The sequence below is a fragment of the Manis javanica genome, chromosome 1, assembly GCF_040802235.1.
Source record: "Manis javanica isolate MJ-LG chromosome 1, MJ_LKY, whole genome shotgun sequence".
Lineage (NCBI taxonomy): Eukaryota > Metazoa > Chordata > Mammalia > Pholidota > Manidae > Manis > Manis javanica.
The window spans coordinates 17023596-17048420 of NC_133156.1; the positions used below are offsets into that span (position 1 = coordinate 17023596).

The window sequence follows — 24825 nt, forward strand, 5'->3', positions numbered from 1 at the left end:
CGCTAGAATACAACATGCAGACCAAAAGGGGGGTGATGGGAGAAGACAGGAGGGACAGGTTAGGCTGAGGTCATGGAAGATGTTGGGAGACCTCTGTTGCAGGGATGCAGAGGGTGGATTTGATGACAGCTAGACTGGAGACAACGAGATCAGTCATGAGTCTGCTAAGACAGCACAGGTGGGAGATGAGAGCTTGAACTAGGAGAGAAGTCAGTCTCTGGAGAGGAGTAGGAAAGGGGAGAAAGGTTATCAGATGAAGCAGGGCCCCAGTGGTGATACAGCTGAGACAGGCATTGAAAAAGCAGACTGCAGCAGTTGTGCGTCCCATCAAGCCTTCCGCCAGCCAGTCAGTGACCGGGTCCACCTACATGACCACGCCCAGGTTTAGGCCTCTTGCAGGAAGTTAAATATGAGGATCTGAGATCAGAGGAGAGATAAAGGTGCATAAGTGGTAATTGTCGGTGAACAGCCAAGAGTCCATGAAACATCCTACCCTGAGGAGTGGGGTGATGATGGAGCCGAGGATGCCACATGGAAGAGGAGGAGGGGACAGAATGACAACTATGTTACCATATTTATTACTCAGTTTGGGAAAAGGTGTGTAGTTTTTATACTTTCAAATGCCAGTTTCAAGGGAGGCAAGAGTCACACATCTTTATGAAGAGCTTCAGAAACCAGTTCTCCAAAGATTTAGAAATTAACAGGTAAAAGACAGTTGTTACCTGTTATTTACCATGTTGTCAAGAAAAAAGTTGCTTTTATTCTTCTAGCAACTATTAGCAGGATCCTTAGAGTCCATTTGTGCTAAAAAAAAAAGAGGATATGCAAATGTAACCTCGCAAGTGATTTTCCATATTAAAAAAGCGATTCAAGTTTCACTTTAGTACATTGTGTTAAATATCATGTGTATAGATACATATTATATGTAATATGTATTATTGTATGGTATGTATGATTCATATGATACATATCATATATCATGATAATAAAATTATCAAGTAAATTTGAAATGAATTTCTCCTTATTTTAAATCTAGGTAAGTTTTAAATACTAGACACACACATGGTATTTAAAACTTACCTAGATTTAAAATAAGGAGAAATTCGCTTTCAATCAAAAGTTATATATATAAGATACTCTAGTATCTTATTTAAAAGGATTACCTCAGTAAATTTTAAGCCTCGTACCTGAATAGGTAGTTGTATTAAACAGGCATCTGAGTGAAGACAAACAGCCCTTGAGGGTTCCTGCTCTGTAAGTTGTACAGTGAGCAAAGCTGGGAACAAAGAAATGTGAAGATGATGGGAAAATCAGCTTTCAAAAAAAATGAGCACCATCAGCTTACATCACAAAGGAAATACCCCTTTAAATGTTTTTAAAATGCTCTTGAGATCAAATTGCAACACAGTTGACTTCCATAGTACATCCTGGGGCACTAAAAAGGGACACAGATTTTTTTCTTATGATTTACTTTGTAACACACTCTGGCACTTTGGGTTCCGGTAATTTTGGAGGGAAAGGTCTCTTACCATGAACACGCCTATTAACACTGAGGTTTTTCCTCTTCTTTAAAATTATGTCTTTAACGTTTTCCCATGGCATAGAAATAGTGAGAAAAATTTATTTTTCAACAGGGTCCATGTTCATGATTATATTTTGAGCATTTATGTGCCAAGCTGTACTAAGCATTTTATGTACTTTATCTCATTTCATCTTTAAAACAACCTATGAGGTAGGGAAGATCTTTAGCCTCAGACGAGAAAAGTGAGGCCCATGAAAGTGTATTTGCTTGACTATAGTCCCTAGGACACTGCAGAATTGGCATGTGAACCCAGCTCTACGCAGCTCCCAAGCCTGTTCTCTTGCGCATTTTACCTGTGATGCCTTTCTACTTAAATAGAAAACATTTTAAAGGAAGTCTTAATCTTTTATACAAGAGCATCCCAGCTGTTGATACATAAAGTTATTCAGTGCATACAGCCCTCTATACATACCATGTAGCACAGTTTCAGTTGTCTCAACTGACCTATTAAGCTCATGCTTAACCAGACCTCATCGAATCAAATTGTTTTCCTTTGGACACGTATAATCCAGCCTGCAACTAAATATGACAAAAATAAAATTTTCTTAACAGCTGCTAAATATGTCCAGGGAGCTGAGTGACTTAAAGAAAAACCTGAAGGAGGCCACGGCGGCCATTGCAGCTGACCCTCTGTATACAGAGGGCGCGTGGTCTGAGCCAACCTTCACGTCCACTGAAGCGGCCATCCAGTCCGTGCTGGAGTGCTTGAAGAACAACGAACTTGGCAAGGCTTTATGGCAAATCAGGGAATGCAGGTGGCTCTACTATTTCTTTTAGATGGTTAAAGGAGATGCATGCCTGATTTTGACTTTGCATGTGGTTGGGGACTGACTCACTATAGCATGAATAGCTAGACATTTTATATACGTCTGCCTCAGATATTTACCATTCTCATGACAGAAACATTGGATTTTTGAACTTAAATGTTAAAGTATTTGTACTGGTTCTAGTAATTTGTCATCCCTATAGTATTGAGACACTTCAAAATATACCCCAACATAATTTGAAAACTAATATCCTTTTGGGGTTTTTCCCCCTATGTGTTGATGGTATATTCACAGTCATTGGAACCAGAGAGCTATAGTAATAACATCAATGTTTTAAGATTATCATGTTCCATCTGATATTTTGATACTTTAGATATTTCCATCACCATCATCAATTTTAGAATATTGAGTATTATTGATTTTGATGTTTGTTCGCTGAATATTAAATTGTATACTTTAGACCGGATTACATAGAATGTAAATTATATATCTCAAAGATATTTTTTTTAAAAGAGTTATCTTATACTAACAGACTCATAATCTCTAATGTATGCCATTATTTTCTGACTGCAGAAGTTTGTGGCCCAATGATATCTTTGGAAGCAGTTCTGATGATGAGGTCCAGACACTACTGAATATTTATTTCCGTCACCAAACTCTAGGGCAAACAGGCACTTACGCACTGGTGGGGTCTAATCAGAGCCTGACCGAAATCTGCACGAAGCTGATGGAGCTGAACATGGAGATCCGGGACATGATTCGCAGGGCCCAGAGCTACCGGGTCCTCGCTGCTTATGTTCCAGACTCCAGCGCCTCTGGCACTAGTCTCTGACAGGAGCCTCCCATCCCCCATGGGTCCCAAGCTGGGGGTGCTGTCATGCTGGAGTGACGTCATTCAGTGTCTTCTCAGCCTTCAGAAGACTTGGTCAAACTGTCCTCCCTCTCGTTACCTGTAGGACTTTTTCTAAAGAAGATGGCAGAACTTCCCATGTGTAGCGATATTCTAAGAAGCAAGGTAGCCGAGAATATTCTGGGACAGACTCCACCGCCCATCATGCTGTGTGGCACAAATGTGTTATCATTTTACTGAGCAAATGCAACTCACTACTGAAGAAGTGACTTCCTTTGCATACCAAAGCTGACTACACTGAACAATACCTTCCTTTCTAGAAATAATTTTAGATTGGCAAAAGTGCAATGTTTCTTCACTAAAAAAATTTTATATTCTAGAACTTGTACATTCTTTCCCTTTTTTTGTTTTTTCCTCTTTTTGGTGGGCTAAGGAAGGAGCAGGCAGCATGAAGCTGGCCACTGAAAATTATAAGATGGTCAAAAGCTGACAGCCTGTAAACATGAAAAGGGAATTATAAATGGACAATTTAATGTACACTGTAATTTGAATATGATTACTGTACCTAAAATGAGCTGCTATGAAGTACCTTCCTTATGTTGCTAGGCTACTGTTTCTGAAAGCCCTAAGACCTCTTTGCAGGGGTCTGTGATTAGGACTCTAGCACCAAAAATGGTCCAGAGACTTTTTTTTTAAGGATCTTGGCTGCTTTTTACTAGAAGGTTCCTTTTATGAGCATATTTATACTACAGAAGGATAAGTGTTAATTTTAACCAACTTTGCCATTTTGTAGAAAAAAGTTAAAAGACATTCACATTATTAATCAAGTCTTGTCACCTGTCATGCATGAATATTTTAATACCCACTTGGATAGCCAGAAGTAGAATCATCAAGGTAAAATATGAGTTGTCACTTTTTTCCTTAAGAAATGTTGTATTTTATTTGTAATATATATGTAAATGGCCATTCTTAAGTTTTCTCCATAAACTTAAGGCTGTCAAGTGTTGGATGTGTGCATGTAAACCTGTTGCACATCAGAAAAACATATTCAGAGTTTATCTATGTAACTTATTCACTCTGTAAATACATTTAAAGTTTTTGTGATGTAATCTTGGTTGATACTCTGTTCAGAACTTCCCTTAGACTAAAAAAAAAGACAAAACACGTATTGACCATGGATTTTCTTTCTGGTTAATGAAGCTTTTGCCTTTGACACACCTTTTTTTGTGTCATGTGGGTTGCCACAGTGACAACCCGTAGGGGCACCATTCATGTCTGTTCCATGAATGGTGCCTGTTAGGGCTCTGCACCAAGCACCTGACCCTGTGAAGCAGGAGGGATCTGCAACCTCTCTGGAAGAGGACAACAAAAAAAGAACGTCAATTTCAACTAAAGAGAGAAGCCAGAAGACTGAAAGCTCCACCTCTCCACAGCCTATAAGTAAGTTGTCATCCTTAAAATTGTGAAACAGACTACAATGAGCAGGAAAAAGGGGTTTTAATTCTGTCACTACCACCCATCTATCTTCCACCCCACTCGAGAAACAGACACACAATCTAACTTCTACTGTCTTCCCACTCATATTTATTTAGACTGACAAATATAGCTTGCTTTCCCAACATACAACAACTACATCATAAGTAGTCATTTTCTAGAAGTATCCAGACACAGGGAGTCTGACCCAGGATTTATTTGTTGCCACAGATAACAACGAGTAACTTACTTTAAAAACTTTCTGGATATTGCTGTCAACATATTCCTCTTATGATTTTTTCAACTTACACGAAAGATGATTTGTAGGAAACACCTGAACCACAGTCTGTCTGAAAATATCATAAGATGTAGGTGTCTGTGGTTAACATCAAACAACTGTCAGAGTTCTGCTGGGACCCACAGTGGAAAGGGCTGACTAGTCATGGTTGAATTTTTCTGCCATGCACTGGAACCCAGCAAAGAAGCACCATGATGGATTACTTATTCTTTAAAAAGGAGGATTTCATGGGAGATTCTGGGAAGATGGCAGAAAGGAGGTTCGAGAAGCAACCGCCTCCTACACACACACCAAGGCAGCAGCTACTCACTCAGAAAACTACTTGAAGACAGAGCAGAACTTCCATAACTAAAAACGAAGAAAAGACTGCACTGAGAAGGGCTCGGGGGCAGAGCCACAGTTAGGATCCAAGCCCCTCCCCACCTCCAGCCCACAAGGGGGAGGAGCAAGGTGCAGAGGGGCAAAGCCTCTGCTTTTGGATGGCTAGCGTGCTGTGTCAATCAGTCTGAGACCTAACACAGAAGCAGCGGTTTGGGATGCACCTGGGTTACAAGTAAAGGAGATTTATCAACTGATTTTGGGATGTATACCAGAGGGAGGGGATTTGAAGGAGTTTTCTCTGGGGGAGGAGAGGCTGACAGGTACCACTTTTCTTGGCCTCCTTCAGCCTAGCTGGCCAGACACTTGTGGGAACCAGTTCTGACACTTTCTAACCTGCCAGCACCATTCACCTTGCCCTGGCATTCCCCTGTGGACTCGTCCTACCAAGCTGCCTGACCCATCAGGCACCCATTCAGGATGCCTACTGAACCATCCCAGTGTGCAGACAGCCTCAGTCAGGATGCTACCCCTCCAGATTAACTCCTACCTTGAGAAGATGCAGCGTATACAGGCAGTAGACACAGCTGAGCCTCTAAAGTAGCCATGCCATGAATAAGCCCTCTCCACCAGTGTGCCCACAATAGTTTAGCCACTCCTGACAACCAGGCAGAGGGCAGGCCCCACCCACCAGCACAACTGCAGGGGCTGAAGCCAAGTATTCCAGCCAACCACACTGCGAGAGAGCCTTGCAACCTGATGTAATAGTGATGCTGGCCGCTGCCGACAGCCTAGTGAACAGCCAGCCTCTCCCACCAGCCCTCTGCCAACAACTGTGGTCCAGATGCACAAGAAGACTATACAGGGGACACCCCCAGAGGCACCTGATTCTGGTGACCAAGAGGCATTGCGTCGCTGGGCACCATGGGGTGTCCACTGCGTGAGGCCACTGCTTTCAAGAGACATAGCTGATCTACCTAGCACACAGAACCAGACAAAATGAGCAGGCAGAGAAATATGTCCCGGACATACACACACCAAAAGACAAAAAATGGCTAAACAAAATCGAGATGAGACATCTACCTGAAAAAGAATTCAAAGTGATGGTCATAAAGATACTCACCAGACCCCAGGCAGAAGAGCTGATGGACTCAGAACATCAACAAAATGATAGAAAATATAAAGAACCAGTCAGAGCTGAAGAGTACAGTAACTGAAATGAAAAATACACTAAAGGGAGTCAATAGATTAAAGAATGTAGAAAAACTGATTAGCAATCTGAAAGACAGGATAATGGAAAGCAACCAAACTAAACAGTACAAAGAAAAAAGAATATTTAAAAAGGAAAGGTTAAGAGGTGCAGTATTCATAATATAAGTCCAAAGAGAAAGAAAAAGGAGCAGAAACCTTATTTGAAAAAAATAACAGCTGAAAACCACCCTAACCTGGAGAAGGACACAGACATCCAGGCCCAGGATACACAGAGAATGCCAAACAAGATGAACCCAAGAAAGTCCACCTTGACACACAAAGTACGAAAATGTCAAAGATTAAAGATAAAGAAAAATCTTCAAAGCAGCAAGAGAAAAATAACTAGTTACATACAAGGGAAACCCCATAAGGCTCTCAGCTTTTTCAGCAGAAACTTTACAGGCCAGAAGGGAGTGGCATGATGTATTCAAAGTAAGGAAAAGAAAAAAATGTACAACCAAGAATATTCTACCCATCAAGGTTATCAATAAGAATTGAAGGAGAGATAAAGAGCTTCCCAGATAAACACAAGTTAAAGGACTTTATCAGCACTAAATTTGCCTTACGAGAAATGTTAAAGGAGTTTCATTAAATGGAAAAGAAGATGCACAATTCAAAGAAAATTATTAAAGAAAAATATTTCATTGGTAAGAGCAAACACAATAAAAGTAGTATGTCAATCACTTTTGAAGCTGGTATGATATCTAAAGACAAAAGTAGTGAAATCAATTTTATACATAAAAATTAGTCAAGGAATACACAAAATAAAAATATATACACAAGTGAAAAAATCAATTGTTTCTATACATACACAAGCAACAAATAATTAGAAGACATAATTTAAAACAAGACACCATTTACAAAAGCCACAAGGTACCTGGGAATCAAACTGACAAAAGGTATGAAAGACCTGTATAAGAAAATCATTACACTTTACTGAAAGACATTAAAAAAGACCTAAGTAAGGACACTTGATATATTAAAGATGTCAGTTCTCCAGAACTGATCTATAGATTAAATGAAATATCAATCATGAGTTAATAAGAATTCAAATTGATAACTGTACAAGCATGTTTATAGCAGTATTACCTCAACAGCCAAAATGTGGAAACAACTCAAGTGTACATCAACAGATGAACAGACGGATAAAATGTGGTCATACAATGAATATTATTTAGCCATAAAAAGGAAAGAAATTCTGACTCATGCTACACTGCAGATGAATCTTGAAAATACTGTGTTGAGCAGAGAAGACAAGTAGTGACTCTATAGCATCTTACTATGCTGATGGACAGTGACTGCAATGGGGTATGTGAGGGGGACTTGATAATATGGATGAATGTAGTAACCACAATGTTGCTCATGTGAAACCTTCATAAGATTGTGTATCAATGATACTTTATTAAAAAAAGAAAAACAAACAAACAAACAAACAAAAAATATATATACACACAAAACATGGAGAGGAGAATAAGAGACTGACATATACATAGAATGCTCTATATGAACCTCATGGTAAGCACAAATCAAAAACCTTTAATAGAGATAGAAAAAATAAAGATAAAGTAATCTAATCATGACACTAAAGAAAGCCATCAAATCATAAGTGAAGAGAGCAAAAGAAAGGAAAAGTTCTAGAGAAGAATGGCAAAACACAACCAGAAAACAATGAACAAAATGGCCATAATTACCTACCTATTAATAATTCCTCTAAGCATAAATGGACGTGGGGGCGGTCCAAGATGGTGGTGTAAAAAGAGCCTATACTCACTTCCTCCCATGTATACACCAAATCTAGCCAACATACAGAGCAATTCCTCCTGAAGAAGAACTGAGTGCTGGGTGACATTCAAAAGGTAGACCACATTTTAAAAAGGTAGGAGAGATAGGGTCCTGGTGATGATAGGAACCCTAGCACCAATGCAGAGAGAAACCTGCAGTAAGGCAGGATATCACAAAGGGACCTGCACTCAGAGCCACCCTGGAGCACAGGGAAAAAAGAATGGTTTAAAGAGCATCTAGACTATAAGTGAAGGAGGCTGATTTACTAATCTAGAGTGCCACCCAAATGGCAGGGAAACTGCAGAACTCTTTCTGAGACCAGAGGTACTAGTGAGTGCCATTGCTTATGTTCCAGGCCTACACTAATAGTGCATACAAGAGCAGGGTCGAGACACCACTTCAGAAGGCCCAGTGTGTAGCTGACACCAGCTCAAGAAGTTCCCTGTGTGCACACAAGGGTGCACACAACCCACACAGGAGACACCCCTGGAGCTCTGGTGAGCAGAGGACTTTGTGCTTCTGGCCACCAAAGGACACCTGCTACATAAAGCTACTGCTTTCAAGACCAGCCAGCATAGTTGATTTATCTAATACATAGAAACAAAAACAGAGAACCTGAAAAAATGAGGAGACAGATGAAAATGTTCCAAACAAAAGAACAAAGCACCACGAGAAATTCCAAATGAAACAGAGATCATCTACCTGATAAAGAATTCAAAGTCCTGGTCATACACATGCTCACTGTACTGGACAGAATAATAGATGAACTCTGGGAGGACTTCCACAAAGAGGCAGAAAAAATGAACTAGTCAAAGCTGAAGAATACAATAACTGAAATGAAAAATACAAGAGAAGGGATCAATAGCAAATTAGAGGCTACGGAAGAACAGATCAGTGATCTGGGAGACAGGGTAGTGGAAAGTACCCAAAATGAACAAACAGAAAGGCTTTTTTTAATGAGAAGATGCTAAAAGATCTCTGTGACAACTTCAAATGAAACAACATTTGCATAAAAGGGGCCCCGAAGGAGATGAGATAAAGGGTCAGAGAGCCTATTTGAAGTAATAATAGATGGAAATTTTGCCAACCTGGGGAAAGAAATGGACACCCAGGTCCTGGAAGCACTAGAGAGCCACTAACAAAACAAAGCCAAGGAAGCCCACACCAAGTCATATAGTAATTAAAATGGGAAAGATAATAGAGAACCTTAAAAACAGTAAGAGAAAGGCAGACCATTACCTACAAGAGAAACCCTATAAGGCTATCAGCAGATTTTTCAGCAGAAACTTGACAGAAGGAAGTGGCATGAATTTTCAAAGTGCTGTAAGGTTAAAATCCATAACCAAGAATATGCTACCCAGCCAGGTTATCGTTCACAGTTGAAGAGATTAAAAAATGTGGAGCTCAAAAGACACAAGTAGTAAAATCAATTATACACAAAAATTAGTGAAGAAAGACACGAAAATATGTAAATTATGATGTCATATGCATGAAAAGTGGAGGAGAAAATAAAAAAGTAGTACTTTAAGAATATGTTTGAACTTAAGTGCCCATCAAGCTAATATAGACTGCTGTATATACAGAATGCTACATATGACCTAATGGTAACCACAAACCTATAACATACACAAAAATATAGAGAAAGGAATCAGCATAGCACTAAAAAGTCATTAACTCACAAAGGAAGAGCAAGAGACAGCACAGAAGAACTATAAAAACTACCAGAAAACAACAAAATGGCAATAAAATATCTACCTATCTATAATTACTTCAGATGTAAATAGACTAAATGCTCCAATCAGAAGACACAGTGTGGCTGAATGAGTAAAGAAACAACGCTCATCTATATACTGCCTACAAGACACTTACTGCAGACCTAACGACATCACAAAATGAAACTGAAGGGATTGAAAAAGATATTCCATGCAAATAAAAGCAAAAAAGAAAAAAAAAGAAAATGGGAGTAGCAACACTTCCATCAGACAAAACAGACTTTGAGACAAAGAAAAGGCATTATTAATGATAAAGGGATCAGTCTGACAAGAAGAAAGAAGTTATAAATATCTATGCACCCAAAATAGGCGCACCTAAAGAGCAAATACTAGCAGATACAAAGGGAGAAGTTGACAGTAATAGAGTAATAGTGGGAGCCTTTAAAACCCCACTCACGTCAAGGGACAGATCATCCAGCCTGAAAATCAGCAAGGAAACACTAGCTTTGAATGACACATTAGACCAGATACAATCAGCAAATATATAAAAAAAAATTTCATCCCAAAACAGGAGAATATAAATTCTTCTCAAGTACACAGGGAACATACTCCAGGATAGATCACATATTAGGTCACAAAACAAATCTCAAATTAAAGACATTGAAATCATATCAAGCATATGCTTGTGACTCCCACCACAACTATATAAAAGTAGAAATCAATTTTAAAAAATGGAAAAATACAAAACGTGTGGAAGCTAAACAACATGCTACTAAATCATCAATGGGTCAAAAAAGATATCAGTGAGGAAATCAAAACTACATGGAGACTAATGAAAATAGAAACACAACAGTTCAAAAATCTGTGAGAAGCAGCAAAAGCAATTCTCAGAGGGAAGTTTATAGCAATACAGGTGTACTTCAACAAACAAAAAAGGTTTTAAACTAAAAAATTTTTTAATTACAAAAATTTTAAAAATCCAACCTTACACCAAAAGGAACTAGAAAAGAAGAACAAAGACCAAAGTTAGTAGAAGGAAGGAAATAATAAAGATCAGAGCAGAAAGAAAGTAAATAGACTAAAAGAAAAATCGAAGAAACTAAGAACTGGTTCTTTGAAAAGTTAAAATAAAATTGATGAATCTTTAGCCAGACTCACTGAGGGGGGGAAAAAAAAAAGAAAACTCAAAGTCAGAAATGAAAGAAGAGAAGTTACAATGGACACAATTTAGTAAAAAGGAATGTAAGAGATTACTATAAAAAAATAATACGCCACCAAGTTGACAACGTAAGTAAAACACATAAATTCACAGAAACACAATCTTCCACAAGTGAAGCAGGAAAATACTAAAGTCTCCACCAAACAACTATTAAAACAAATAAGTGAGTCAATACAGTCACGGATAAAAATTAACTTACAGAAATTGGTTGCATTTTCATACACTAACAATGAGCTGACAGAAAAATTTAAACAATCCCATTTACAACTGCATCAAAGACAATAAAATACCTAGGAATAAACTTATCCAAGGAGATAAAAGACCTGTGCTCTGAAAACTATGACACTGATGAAAGAAACTGAAGATGATGCAAATAAGTAAACAAAGTATGCTCATGGATTAAAAGAATGTTGTTAAAATAGCCATACTATCCAGAGCAATCTACAGGTGCAATGCAATTCCTATCAAAATACCAATGCCATTGTTCACAGATCTAGGACAAATAATCCTAAAATTTGTTTGGAACTATAAAAGAGCTCAAAGAACCAAAGCAATCTTAAGAAAAACAAAGCTGGAGACACCATACTCCCTGACTCCAGACTATACTACAAAGCTACAGTATTCAAAACAGAATGGTACTAGCACAAAAAGAGATACATTGATCAAAGAAACAGAATAGAAAGCCCAGAAATAAATAAATAAAGCTTATATGGCCAATTAATGTATGACAAAGGAGGCAAGAATATACAGTGGGGAAAAGACAGTCTTTTCAATAAATGGTGTTAGGAAAACTGGGCAGCTACATGCAAGAGAAAACCACTGTCTTAAGCCATATTTTTTTCAAAACTCAAATAGAATTAAATAGCTAAATGTAAGACCTGAAACCAAAAAATTCCTAAAAGAAAGCATAGGCAGTAAACTCTTGGATATCAACCTTAGCAATTTTTTCTGGATATGTTTCACTCACCAGGTGAAGGAAACAAAAACAAAAATAAACAAGTAGGACTACATCAAACTATAAACAGCTTCTGCACAGCAAAGGAACCATCAACAAAAGTAAAAGGTAACCTATTGTGAAGGAGAACATATTTGCAAATGATATATCTGATAAAGGGCCAATATCCAAAATATATAAAGAACTCATTCAAGTCAACACCAAAAAAACATATTGTTGATTAAGAAATAGTCAAAGGACCTAACTAGACATTGTTTCACAGAGGGCAAACATGGCCAAGACACACATGAAGAGATGCCCCAAGTCACTGATCACCAGGGAAATGCAAATCAAAACCACAGTGAGGTATCACCTCACACCAGTCAGAATGGCTAGTATCAACAAGACAAGAAATGAGACATGTTGATGAGGATGTGGAGAAAAGGGAGCATTTGTGTACTGTTGGTCAGAACGCAAACTGGTACAGCCAGTATGGAAAACAGTGTGGAAATTCCTCAAAAAGTTAAAAATAGACATACCACAGAACCCAGTAATTCCACTTCTGGGTGTTTACCAAAAGAAAAAACACTAATTTGAAAAGACACACCTACACATCTATGTTCATTACAGCACTATTTACAATAACCAGGATATGGAAGCAACCTAAGTGTCCATTGCTAGATGACTGGATTAAGAAGATGTGGTGCATATATACAATGGACTATTACTCAACCATGAAAAATGAAGTCTTGCCATTTGCAACAACATGGATGAACAGAGGGTTTTATGGTAAGTGAAATAAGTCACATGGAGAAAGACAAATGTCACAGAATTTCATTTGTATGTGGAGTCTAAAAAAACAAAACAGACGAACAAGAAGCAAGCAAAACAAAAACATACTCATAAAGAAAACAAACTGGTGGTTGCCGGAGGAGAAGAGTAGGGAGATGGGCAAAATAGGCGAAGGGGATAAAGAGGTACAAACTTCCAATTATAAAATAAGTCATATGAGGGTGAAAGTACAGCATAGGGAGTATAGTCAATAATATCATAAGAACTTTATATGGTGACAGTAACTACACTTACTGTGGTGAACAGTTTGTAATGTACATAATTTTCAAATCACTGTTGTATACCTGAAGGTAATATTCTCTGTCAACTACATTTCAATAAAAAGGAAAATTTTTAATGAATACCCCCCCCAAAAAAAAGCCTTAGTTGGAGGAAGTAACCACAGATGTCATGGAAAGAACAAGAAGAGAACTAGAATCAGAAGTGGGGCCTGAAGATGGGACTGAATCGCTGCATCTCACGATCATAGTTGTAAGCGTGAGGAGTTGCTTCTTATGGATAAACAAAGAGGTAGAGATAGAATCTGTTCCTGATGAAAACCGTTTAAATGATGACAGAGGATTTAGAATATTATATAAATTTAGTGCATGGAGCAGCAGCAGGGTTGGAGAGGACTGACTCCAATTTGAAAAGAGTTCTGTGGGTAAAATGCTATCAAACAGCATCACATGCTACAGAGCAATTGCTCATGAAAGGGACAATCACTGTGGCAAACTTCACTGTTATCTTTTTTTTTTCAATATACAACTTTCTTTTATTTTTTATTTTTATTTTTTTGGTATCATTAATCTATAATTACAGAAAGAACATTATGTTTACTAGGTTCCCCCCTTCACCAAATCCCCCATACATACCCCTTCACAGTCACTGTCCATCTGCGTAGTAAGATGCTGTAACATCACTACCTGTCTTTTCTGTGTTGCACAGCCCTCCCCGTGTCCCCCGCGCACTATACATGCTAATTGTAATGCCCTCTTTCTTTTTCCCTGCTCTTATCCCTCCCTTCCCACCCATCGTCCCCAGTCCCTTTCCCTTTGGTAATTGTTAGCCCATTCTTGGGTTCTGTGATTCTGCTGCTGTTCTGTTCCTTCAGTTTTCCTTTGTTCTTATACTCCACATATGAGTGAAATCATTTGGTACTTGTCCTTCTCCACCTGGCTTATTTCGCTGAGCATAATACCCTCTAGCTCCATCCATGTTGTTGCGAATGGTAGGATCTGTTTTTTTCTTATGGCTGAATAATATTCCATTGTGTATATGTACCACATCTTCTTTATCTATCCATCTACTGATGGACATTTAGGTTGCTTCCATATCTTGGCTATTGTAAAGAGTGTAGCGATAAACATAGGGGTGCATCTGTCTTTTTCAAACTGGAGAACTTCACTGTTATCTTAAAGAAATCACCATTGCCACCCCAACTTCCAGGAACCACCACCCTGCTCCGTCAGCAGCCAGTAACACCAAGGTAAGCCCCTCTACCAGCAAAAAGATCTCACTGAAAGCTCAGATGATGGCTAGCATTGTTTTAAGCAATGTTATTTTTAAATTAAGGTATGTGCCCTGTTTTTTAGACATAATGCTATTGCATAGACTGTAGTATGTGTGTGTGTGTTTATGTGTACATACACTACATGTAAACTTAATTTTTATATGTACTGGGAAACAAAACAGTTCATTTGACTTGTTTTATTGCAATATTCACTTTATTGTGGCAGTCTGGAATCCAACCTGCAATATCCCTCAGGTGTACCTGTAACTTGCCCATAATTATACAACTAGGTACCACACGGAGGTTTTGAAGTTAGGTAATCTGACTCCAGAGCATGTTCCTAATGGTCATACTGCTCAGTTCCATGTGCCCCGTAGCTCATAGCAGAAATCTAAAAGTCATTTTCTCTCTCCATCATCACTTCCAATCTTGTACGGCACATTCCCAAACATTATCTTGAATTGACGTGATTCTCCCCAACTCCATGGCCACCACCCTTGTCCAAGCCATCATTCTGCTCATGTGTTCTCGAACCTTCTAAATAGTCTCCCTCCTTCCATTTTACCTGGTCTTCTCTCACAGTGACAAGTTTTTTAAAGTAAGAATCTGATGTCATGCCATCGCTGCCTTGTTGAAACCCCTTCGTGGGTATGGCCTGAACCCTGTCTTCTCCAGTCTGTGCCCCACATCAGCTTCAGGGGCTACTATTCACGGGACATGCCAAGTACATGTCCCACTCCTCAGGACCTTTGCTCTTGCTGTCTCCTTGAATCAAAATCATCTTTTCTTCCAATTCCCTCAGACTGAAGGTCTCAATTCTCATGTCCCCTCTTCCCAGCCACCCAATCTAAAAGGGTCACTCTCTCATAGCCTACTGTTTCCATCACAGCACTTACTATATCTGAATCTGAGAAAAAATATCGATGTAGTAAAGCCATGGAGCAAGTCCTAGGCTACCTGGGTTCAAATCTGACTATTCCTATGACCTCTCTGTGGCTTCCTCTCCTCATCTATTAAGAAGGGGTATTAAGGATTCCTACTTAATGTGGCTGTTGTGATAAATTAAAACAATACCAGGCACCTACTAACTGTGCTGTTTAGGCATCTGCTATAATTATTGCATTTACTTGAAGGCAAGAACCTTGCCCCTTGATCATCTCTATTCCTAGTGCTTAGAACAGCCAGCTTATAAAAGTGTGTCAGATGAATGACTGCTGTCCCTCTTCACTTCTACCTTCATAAAAGTGACAGTGTCTACCATCTCCCAATGCTATATTGACATTTTTACCTCAGGATTACCAATTAATGTAACTGCATGGGCTATTTTACATGCATTTACTTTATTCTATTCACATTGTACAACTGTAATACAACCTACAAAAAGTACAAAAGCTTAATCCATTTTCAATACCAGGTCAGAGCTAAGTGGCAGAGGAGGAACAGTACAGTAAGTCACAAGAAGAGCTTGGGTGTCCTGTACGAGTCATACTGTTTGTCACACAATGTATTTAAAGCTGTAAATACTGCCACAGGAGAATCTCTTGTCTTTGCAGCGACCACACAGTTCCTGTCGATGAGGCCTCCTTAGATCAATGTGTCTTTTCTTTTGAGGACAGGAACAACGAGACTTTGAACAGGTCTTTAGAAAATAAGGAACAGTTTCAACACTAAGTGATCAAATTCATGTTTCAAATGTAATCATCCTCAAAATACTTCTTCCTACCACCCCATCCCTGGTATCTTCATCTTCCTTTCAGTCTTATGATTAGTTATACAAAAGTGATACCAAGTTATACCAAACAACTCATTTGGGTTTTTACATTTGGAGCCAGGTGGGGGTGAGGGACAGTGGATGAGTACTAAGGGGTTTAATGATTTGATTATCTAGACTGGCACATCTAAACACACTGCACCAGTGATTCTCCATCTGCAGTATCTTATCCACCAGCAGACATTTGGCATTGTCTGCAGATATTTTTGGTTGTCACAACTAGGGGCTGGAGGGTGGCAGGGGTGGGGTTCTAGAGGAAGCTAAGTTTTCTTTCTGGACATGCCTACTTTTCACTGATTTTTTTAACCATTATCTCATTCTGTCTTCTGATAAATAAAAATCACACCCCATGGAGACTGGGATATTGCCTGGGCCCATCCTCCCAATCTTGCTAATCTTTGAGATTGATAATCGCCGCTCTCTTTTCTGTGTATGACCATAGCCAAACAGAGGGGGTCAAGCTTTACCTTTTATATTATGAAAACAGGCATTTCATTTTCCAAATGAGTCTTAAATATGATATTCACATGATATTTACTATATTCACTTTTCTAAATACTTTATACAGATTAATTCATTTAATGTTCACAATACACTTATAAAGAAGAAAAGGTTCAATTTTAAGAAATTTAAAATTTAAAAAAAAAAATCAAGATTTAATCTCAAAATGGATTTCTGTTTCTGGCAATGGTGGATTAGGTAGTTTTGACCAAGCCTCCTGCTTAGGCCAACTAGAAAAGCTCAGCTAAAAAGAATAATTTTTAAAGAAGAACTATCTAAAGGCATTGGAGAATTATCTAAGCACTGAGAAGGAAATTTATGAACAGAGTTAAACGTGATATTTGGGACTATTTTCTCTCTAAAGGTATCTGCCAGTTCTCAGTGGGGTAAAAGTAGGAAGTTGAAAATGAGTTTGACAAGTTGATAAGGCTGAAGGATAATCTTAAATATGCCAAAATGGAAGAGCCCTGATAAACAATTCAGGTTTTGTACTGGGGCCCTGAAAGGCTACACACTAAGGATAATGATGAACTAAAAATTGACCAGCCTTCACAAATGCTCTATTCCAGCTTCAAAACATCTTAACCCTGATTGGAAAGTGGTGATCTGACATTGTTAGCACCCGTATCTGCCCACCAGAGGCAAACAAATCTTCTGTGGAAGAAGATAATATCTCAGGCCTCAAATTATCAGTGTAATTTTCCTATACACTGTCTAGGACTCAGTCAAAAGTAAGTAACAAGGTATATAAGGAGACAGAACGAAAGACTTGAAAACCAAGGAAGATGAAGAGGATAGCGACAGGGCCACACGGGATTAAGTTAACATGGTATCTGATACAGATTTTATAATAATTATGCTTCGTATGTTCAAAGAAATAAGAATGATATTTCCAGCAGATAAATGAAAGTCATTTTTTTTAAAGGATATAATCCTAGCACTGAAAAATGCAGTATCTGAAATCAATGGATGGGTTTAACAGCCGATTGGAAAGAGCTGAGGGAAGAATTAGAAAAATGGAAGATGGTTTAGTAGATAATATCTAAACTGAAGCAAAGAGAAACATAGCACAGGAGATACAGGAAAGAGCAGAAAAACATAAGGGATATGGTGAAAGGTCTAAGATGTGTAATTGGAAGAAAGAGAATGAGGGCAGAAGTAATACTTCAAAAGATATTGCCTTTAATTTTCCAAAAGTGATAAAAATCTTCAAGCTTCAGATGAAAGGAACACTACGAATCCTGAACAGGATAAATCAAAGAACCTGCAACTAGGCATATAATATAAAACTGCTGAAAATCAATTAGAGATAAATATCATTAAAGCAAGCAGATCTTAAAGGGAACACCAGAGATTAAGAGATATTACTTCAAAGGAGCTGCAATAAGACTCATAGCCAACTCACAGAACTTCCATAAAGGTCAGATCCTTAAAGTGCAGAAAGAAAAATACTGCCAACCTAAAATTTCTATACCTAACAAAAATATCCTTTAAAAAGCTGTCCATCCTTCCTAATTACAACCCTTAAATAGAATTCGTGCCTCATATAGAATTCACCAACGATCATAATTCCTCCAAGTGGTAAAGATACCTCAAGACAAATGCTGGGCATAGAAGCCACAGGGCATAAATCTGCAAAGAAGTAAAAAGCTAACCTTTTCAAACAATATGGCTTCTCTCGCTTACCAACTTTACATCTCCCTGTATGGCCCCGGAAGATGACTGGTTAGCCAGAGATGGGTAAGATTCCTCAAGGGAGGAACAACCTAAGACAGGCACAGTCGCAGGGGGGCCATCAGGTGAGAAATTGGGGATCAACAGTGGTGAAGCTTAGAACCTCACCCCCCCCCGTTTTGAGAGAAATCTTCTGCATCCGTGGATGTTTTATTGCCCTTGTCTAGCTCGGATTAGCACATAGTCTACAGGCACACACCTGATCATCTACAATTGCTCTCTTACAACACTAAACTATGTTTTCTACCTTTATCTTGCATCTACCTACCACTTCAGCATTTTATTAAAAATAAAAATAATAATAATAATAAAGGGAGAAATGTGGGATCCACATATAAATCAAGATTAAAAATCAAACGAATATTCATATTTGACCTGATTGTTTATAGTTCATAATGCGTGATCAAAACCAAAAGTTTCTGTGATGACTGCCCTTGCACTGTTCACCATGGAAGAACTTATTCACTATGTAAGAATTCGTTCACCATGTAAACTTGTTCGTTATGCTTCAGAAGATTGGAGACTGACGAGAATTAGGCTTGAGATGGATTAATGATTGTGCATTGAGCATTGACTCCCCTATACAGAATTTTATTGTTGTTAACAACCATTTGATCAATAAATATGAGAGATGCCCTCTCAAAAAAAAAAAAAAATCTGTCCAGACAAAATATGTACCTTGAGACGTGCACCAGGACATATTAAAATGTGTTCTTCAGGTAAAAGGAAAGTGGTCGCAGATACAAAAAGGACTTAAGAGCAACAGAAAGGATAAATATGTAGCTAAAGCTAGATGAATTATTATATAAAATAATGTCTTGTAAAGTTTAAAATCAAAATACACAACCACAGCAGCACAGAAGTTAGGATAAAGTGATGAGGAGTTAGAATGTTCGATGGTCACTACATTGTCAAGGAGAGGTAAGATTAATGCTTTATGTAGACTTTGGTAAATCAAAGAATCGTGCTGTAATCCCTAGGGTGGAAGAACACTAAAGAATGAATGAACTGCCCAGATAGCAGAGGAGGGCAAATGATTTTTTTCAGTCAATTCAAGTGAACACAAGAAAAAAGAAAAGGAGTATAAGAAAATATATTCAAACCCAATTTAATAAGTAATTATATTAAACATAAACACTAATGAGAATGTCAGGCTAGAAAACCTAAGATAAACCATTTATAAACTATCAGACTTGTTTTTAAAATGTCATTTATTTCAAAAGAATATAAAAGAGATGAGATACGTTTAACTAAGTGAGGGATTTAGGTTTTAAAAGTTTTGATTGTGAAAAATCAACTCACATTTTTCTGAAAAACTTAAAGAGAAGCTATCTACAAGTTGTTTTAGATAAGATCTCATCTAATTCTGTGACTTTGCAGACATTAGAGACACTGTAGAATCTGATCACTTCTCTAATACTATCTGTGTAACCTTGCTTGTTATTTTCTTGTTGAACTTCAGCTTTCTAGTCTGTAACTTGGGGATAACATGTACTTACTACAAAAGTTAAATTATAGAAAACGCATACAGAACACCTATCCCAAAGTTTACCACATAGTAAAAGCTTGATAAAGGTTACCTATTGAATTATTACACCCAAACTATACACAGTGGTCAAGAAAAAAAAAACACAGAAACCCCAAACATAAACACACCATAGAATGCAACTTAACAGTAAATCTTTCCTCCCTTCCACTCCCCTCCTGAAAAAATAGAATGTTGCTTCTAAAATGTTATAAAAACTGAAACATTTAGAAAACCTAACACTCCTATACAAATATACAATTTTACCAAATCCTAACATTTGCCACAGAAGCTTCATATGTAAGAATGGAAACAGTATGGAGACAACTTAAGTATTCTGTGTGCTTACCTGACATTGGATTGCTTCTACTCGATAAGGGTTAAAACTCTTGTGGCATTTGCAGCAGAGTTGTTTGAAATAAACCTAAGGAGAAATTTGTCTTTTTTAATATAAGTTTATATGTACCCTAGGCTCCCAGTTGTTAATTTAAGAAGTCTCTCCCCTCACCTTGGACCTTGCTTTCGCCCAACCTCTACCCTGAGGTCTCAAGTTCTGCTAGTGTCGTCAGTCACTTTTTCTCACTCTTTGAAACCCACCTTCCTTACCTGTAAAACCAAGATACCACGACTCCGTTTTCTATAATTCTAACAACTATGTAATAATGTACATAAAGTACCACAGTAAAAGTCTTCAAATCAAGTCTGGATCTTCTCATTTGTCCTATTCTCTTAGCCCCTACTTTTCCTACTGTTTCCATATTTCCCCACTTGAACTTCAAATTACTTGTAGTTTCCCACCAATACACTAGGCCTTTCTTGTGCATTTTCTCCCTGCCTCACTCAGTGAACTCCCCTATTTGGCCTGTTTTAAAATCCTGCTTGCACATCATGATCCCTTCCTTCCAAAGGAGCCAATCATCTCCCTCCTGTGTTACTTCTGTACCATCCGTACGAGGGGTGCCACTGCATATACCGCCAGATTCATTTTATTTGCATCACTCCTACTAGAATTAATTTCTTGAGGATGAGTTTTGTGTCCTATTCTTTGTATCCTACTGTCTTAGAGTATTTGAAATAAGCCCGTTGTTTTTCTTCTGGCAAAAGAAGGAAAGCAACTTCAGTTTAGTTGAAAAATCTATTTGATTCCAGGGTCTAGTAAATGGCCTGTGTAAAAAGCCAAGTTTTCATTCAAGTCTTAGCATTTTTCCTTGCCCTCTCCTTCCACAGTTCTTTGGCCAGAAAAGCAGTACCTAAAATGTGACAGCACAGGGAATTCAGATTCAAATGCTGTAGAAGTTAATGAAATAGGCCACATGTAGATGGTTGCAAAATGAAGTGCATATGCCCAGTGAGAGGAGACAGAAGCCGCCCAGCTGCAGTCTCAGCCTAAGGTTCTCGTACGGAAATGAGAGTCTGTAAACACAGTCTGATCAGCAAAATCTGGAATGCAGATTGTGAAATCTTCCCCAATCTTAGTATGTTGGCAATTAATTCAAATTAAGGGGGAAAAGCCCTCTAAGCCTCAATAAATCCCTCCAAGCTAAACTTTACAATAAATTATTTCTCCTATTGCTCCACCTTGTGGACAGACTGACAATTTCCTAGAGCTAAGACTTAAAAATGTTTCAAATAAACCTAAAAAAAAAAAAAGATTATAGACAGTCCCAGCATACACAAGAATAAGAGTTCATCTAAATAAATAACCCAACAGAACTACCGAACCAAATCCAACACCAGAATACGGTGCAGGAGCCGCAGGAGCTGGTTCAGTTCAAATCAAGTATTTCCTAAGTGCCCAGCAGAGAATGCCAAGATGAGCCAGGCAGCATGCTGCTCATGCTCCATTCCAAAGCAAATTGTTCCTCCACGTAACGTCTGTGCCAGCCCCATCCTCCTCCCCAGGCCCTCTCACTTTTACTTACCTTATTAGTTCCAGAAATGCACCACACATAAGCACTCTCCCATCTGGTCTTACAATCTTTACAGTGAAAATAACCATATTTTGGTTCCAAAAACTGCAGATAAAGGGAAAAAGTCCTTTACTATCTTGGGAGGGGAAAGATACTTCTTTCCTTGTGACTTTGTACAAGAAAGAAAAAAAAACCTCTTTAACCTTGTTCTTAGCTATTTTTGAGGTTACAACAGTAATTTGGTGTCTCATCTCTCAAGGATTACTCTGGGGTTCTTTTCGCTACTGTCCTATTTTTCCAATCGGTTTTCCACCATGCCACCAACACAATTTTCCCGAAACAAAAACCCAATCACATATGTGACAGACTTGAAACCCTTCTTTGTCTCCTGATTCCCAGTGGTTGCCAGACTTTGGCTTGCCCAAGTTTAAAGCTAGCACCGATTTTACGAAAAAGTTGCAAAATATAGAGACCATGTGAAATACATGTTTTCAGAACTTTCTCTTCTTCGTCAAATAAAGGGAGAAGGGAAAATTTTGTTTTTCATTGCCCCAGAAATGGAAAAGAGGAAAGAGAGGTTAGCAGAGGGCTGAGGGGAGGGGCTCACCTGGAAGCAGGGTTTCCTGAGCCGATCGGCGGCGTCTGCCCGGGCCGGCTTGCTCTTCCTTTTCTGAGGACTCGAGCCATCTTCCTCCGCCAGCTCCTCATGCTGCGTGAGTTCCTCCTGGCTGTCCCCTTCCGACTTGGCAGGTGGTGATGGAGGCTGCTGCGGGCTGGCCTCTGCAGGACCCGAGAGCATCTTCCTCTCCTCGTCTTCCCCATCCTTCCGAAGACGGATGAAGCCTCTGCGGCCTATCACTGGCGAGTAGACTCCCCAGGCTGGCAGGGGTGCCCTGTGGCCTGCACGGCCCCAAGGGGAGCGGCTGCGCAAGGTGCGAGGCCCCAGCGAGCACTGCACGGACTTGTCCACCCGCGGGCTCACCTGCACACCCACTTCCTTGGTGTTAGCCTTGCAAAGCCGCAGGCTCAGGCTGGGGTTCATCTGGGAGAGAATGGCCTTAAGCTGTGCCCTCTTGTAAGGGTCCATGCAGTAGTCGGAGGCATTTGCAGGCACCAACAGCCCAGGCCTGGCCAGGAAAGTGGGGGGACCGGTGTTTTGCCTCCAGTCTGGCTGTTTGTGTTCATTGAGTCCAGGCTGGCCCAAGGGCATTGTGTTCCCATAGCCCTGGTAGAAGCCGTAGGGAACATGGACAAAGCGCTCCATCCACTCCCCAAAACCCAAGTGCAGAGTAACAGCCTGGTATAGTTTGTTTTGTCTTCCACCTTCACTCGCCCCTTCTTCCTCCTGGTCAGGCTGGTTCAAGTTCATCCCCAGCTTCTCCATTTATTTCAGATTCTGATGGGGGTTGCTGCCTATTATACTAATTGAAGAGGGAAGATCTACCTACCTACAGAGGTCTAATTGCCACCTGATTCCTAATTACTGGTTCCTATCTTTTCAAGTCACTTCTCTGAATCTTTTTTTCAAAGCTGTTTTTCATTTCTGACTTATTCGCACACATGCTTTAATTAGCAATTACTTCTAGAGTGACTTGCCATTTTAGAAATTGTTTTAAAGCGTTAAGTTGAATACACCTAGCAAATTGTTTGAGCAGCTGCATTACAAGAGTGTGAGAAAGAAAGTCTACTATGGCAGATTTAATGAATCTAAAGCTTCTAGTGCCACAGCATCAAGGAGCCTCAAGTTATTGGGGAAGGGGAGACAGTGTATATGGTGAGAGAAAATGTATTCCAGAGGGTTGTGTGACATGCTAGTGGCTCTCATTAGTCCACTCCTAGCGAGGACTGCTCTCAAAAGGAGAGTAAAAGCAAATTGTTCCAATTTAGAGGGTAAATTCAGACTTAATGAACTGAAACCTGGGCCTTGTTACCGGGAGGGTTTCTTAACTAGGTCATTCAGTTTCCCCACCTGAAAATACTAACCAATTTCAGTTATTATAAGAGTAAATGTAATATTGCTTGTTAAGCACAAAGCAGATTCCATAAATGGTAGCTATGTTAGGTAAGGATCGCAAGTCTGTGTTCCTTTGCGGTTTAGACCTGGACTATCATAAACTCTGGTAGCCAGCTGTAGCGGTAAGGCTTCCAGCTACCCTAAGAGTTATGATCAAACTAAAATGACACCTAAGAAACCAAGTGAGCCCTTCCTTTTTCTAATGTAAGGTTGCTTCCGCTGTTTACTGCTTACATGCTTTCCAGAAGCAGCAAGGCCCAGGAGCAGCCTGCACCTCCAGAATTCACTCGAAACCTGCAAAAGGCAGTACCTAACATTGCAGGAGAGAGTTAAGGTGGTTTCACAAATTTTCAAGAGGATAAACAGGCTCAGGGTTCCTGAAAACAAGCCACCAAAGAGCAACGGAGGACCAAAACTAAAAAGTTTTCTGACTTCAAATCTCAGCCCCTTCTACTCCACATAGAGAGCAGCAAGTGCAAGGGAGTCGTGCACAACCACGGAACACTCGGGTTTTCTAAAGTGGGGCCCAGTTTGGAGCACTTAACGCCCTAAGGTCAGAAGAAGGGCCTTTCCAAGACCCCAGGCCGGGTGGGAAGGTGGCCACCCAAAGTGAGCGGAAGCAGAGAGAACGGGAAGGAGCCGGGGAATATTCATCGGACGCTGCCCCCCCGCCCCAAGCAGCGCGCTGTGAGCGCAAGGCTCAGGGAGAAGAGGGCAAGCGCCCCAATTCCCTCTTTCCGCGGTTCCTGACAGACTGTAACTCAGCACAATGAAGGCTTGGCTTTCCCACCCGCAGAGGCGGAGACGGTCGGGCCAAAGCGCGACTTCCGGGTGCCGCAC

The 24825-nt window shown here is 39.5% G+C and overlaps 2 protein-coding genes across 14 annotated transcripts in view; one reads left to right on the forward strand and one right to left on the reverse strand.

Annotated features, from left to right (window-relative positions):
* FRY (FRY microtubule binding protein) overlaps window positions 1–10279 on the forward strand; it is a 379810-nt gene extending 369531 nt beyond the window's left edge. For 9 of the 11 annotated variants that reach the window (XM_073228971.1, XM_073228977.1, XM_073228935.1 and 6 more), the window contains 2 exons: window positions 2135–2337; window positions 2923–10279. In XM_073228971.1, coding sequence (XP_073085072.1) covers window positions 2135–2337; window positions 2923–3181 — 462 coding nt within the window. In that variant the 3' untranslated portion in view covers window positions 3182–10279. Of the gene's footprint in view, window positions 1–2134; window positions 2338–2922 lie in introns of those variants that run through there. The other 2 variants (XM_073228963.1, XM_073228969.1) reach the window with 1 other exon arrangement.
* Window positions 633–24824, reverse strand: ZAR1L (zygote arrest 1 like). Of its 3 annotated transcripts, XM_073229049.1 has the most exons (5): window positions 22579–24818; window positions 21984–22076; window positions 20411–20485; window positions 1188–1276; window positions 633–804 (listed from the first exon to the last, which is right to left on the reverse strand). In XM_073229049.1, the coding sequence occupies exons 1-4, from the start codon at window positions 23353–23355 to the stop codon at window positions 1205–1207; spliced, it is 1017 nt and encodes a 338-aa protein (XP_073085150.1). In that variant the 5' UTR covers window positions 23356–24818; the 3' UTR covers window positions 633–804; window positions 1188–1204. The 3 variants fall into 3 exon arrangements, with proteins under 3 accessions (XP_073085150.1, XP_073085152.1, XP_017530150.3); XM_017674661.3 differs by lacking the exons at window positions 633–804; window positions 1188–1276 and adding an exon at window positions 16026–16169 and having other exon boundaries at window positions 22579–24820; XM_073229051.1 differs by lacking the exon at window positions 21984–22076 and having other exon boundaries at window positions 633–1276; window positions 22579–24824.
* Window position 24825: the final 1 nt, after the last annotated feature.

What these genes read in the sequence shown, in the direction of transcription:
- ZAR1L (XM_017674661.3), bottom strand. Translation starts at nt 23,355, where the DNA reads ATGGAGAAGCTGGGGATGAACTTGAACCAGCCTGACCAGGAGGAAGAA. An exon ending in GCATTTCTGGAACTAATAAG is followed by an intron (nt 20,486 to 21,983) that starts GTAAGTAAAAGT and finishes ATTTCTCCTTAG; the next exon opens with GTTTATTTCAAACAACTCTG. An exon ending in TAGAAGCAATCCAATGTCAG is followed by an intron (nt 16,170 to 20,410) that starts GTAAGCACACAG and finishes TATTTTCTAAAG; the next exon opens with ACCTGTTCAAAGTCTCGTTG.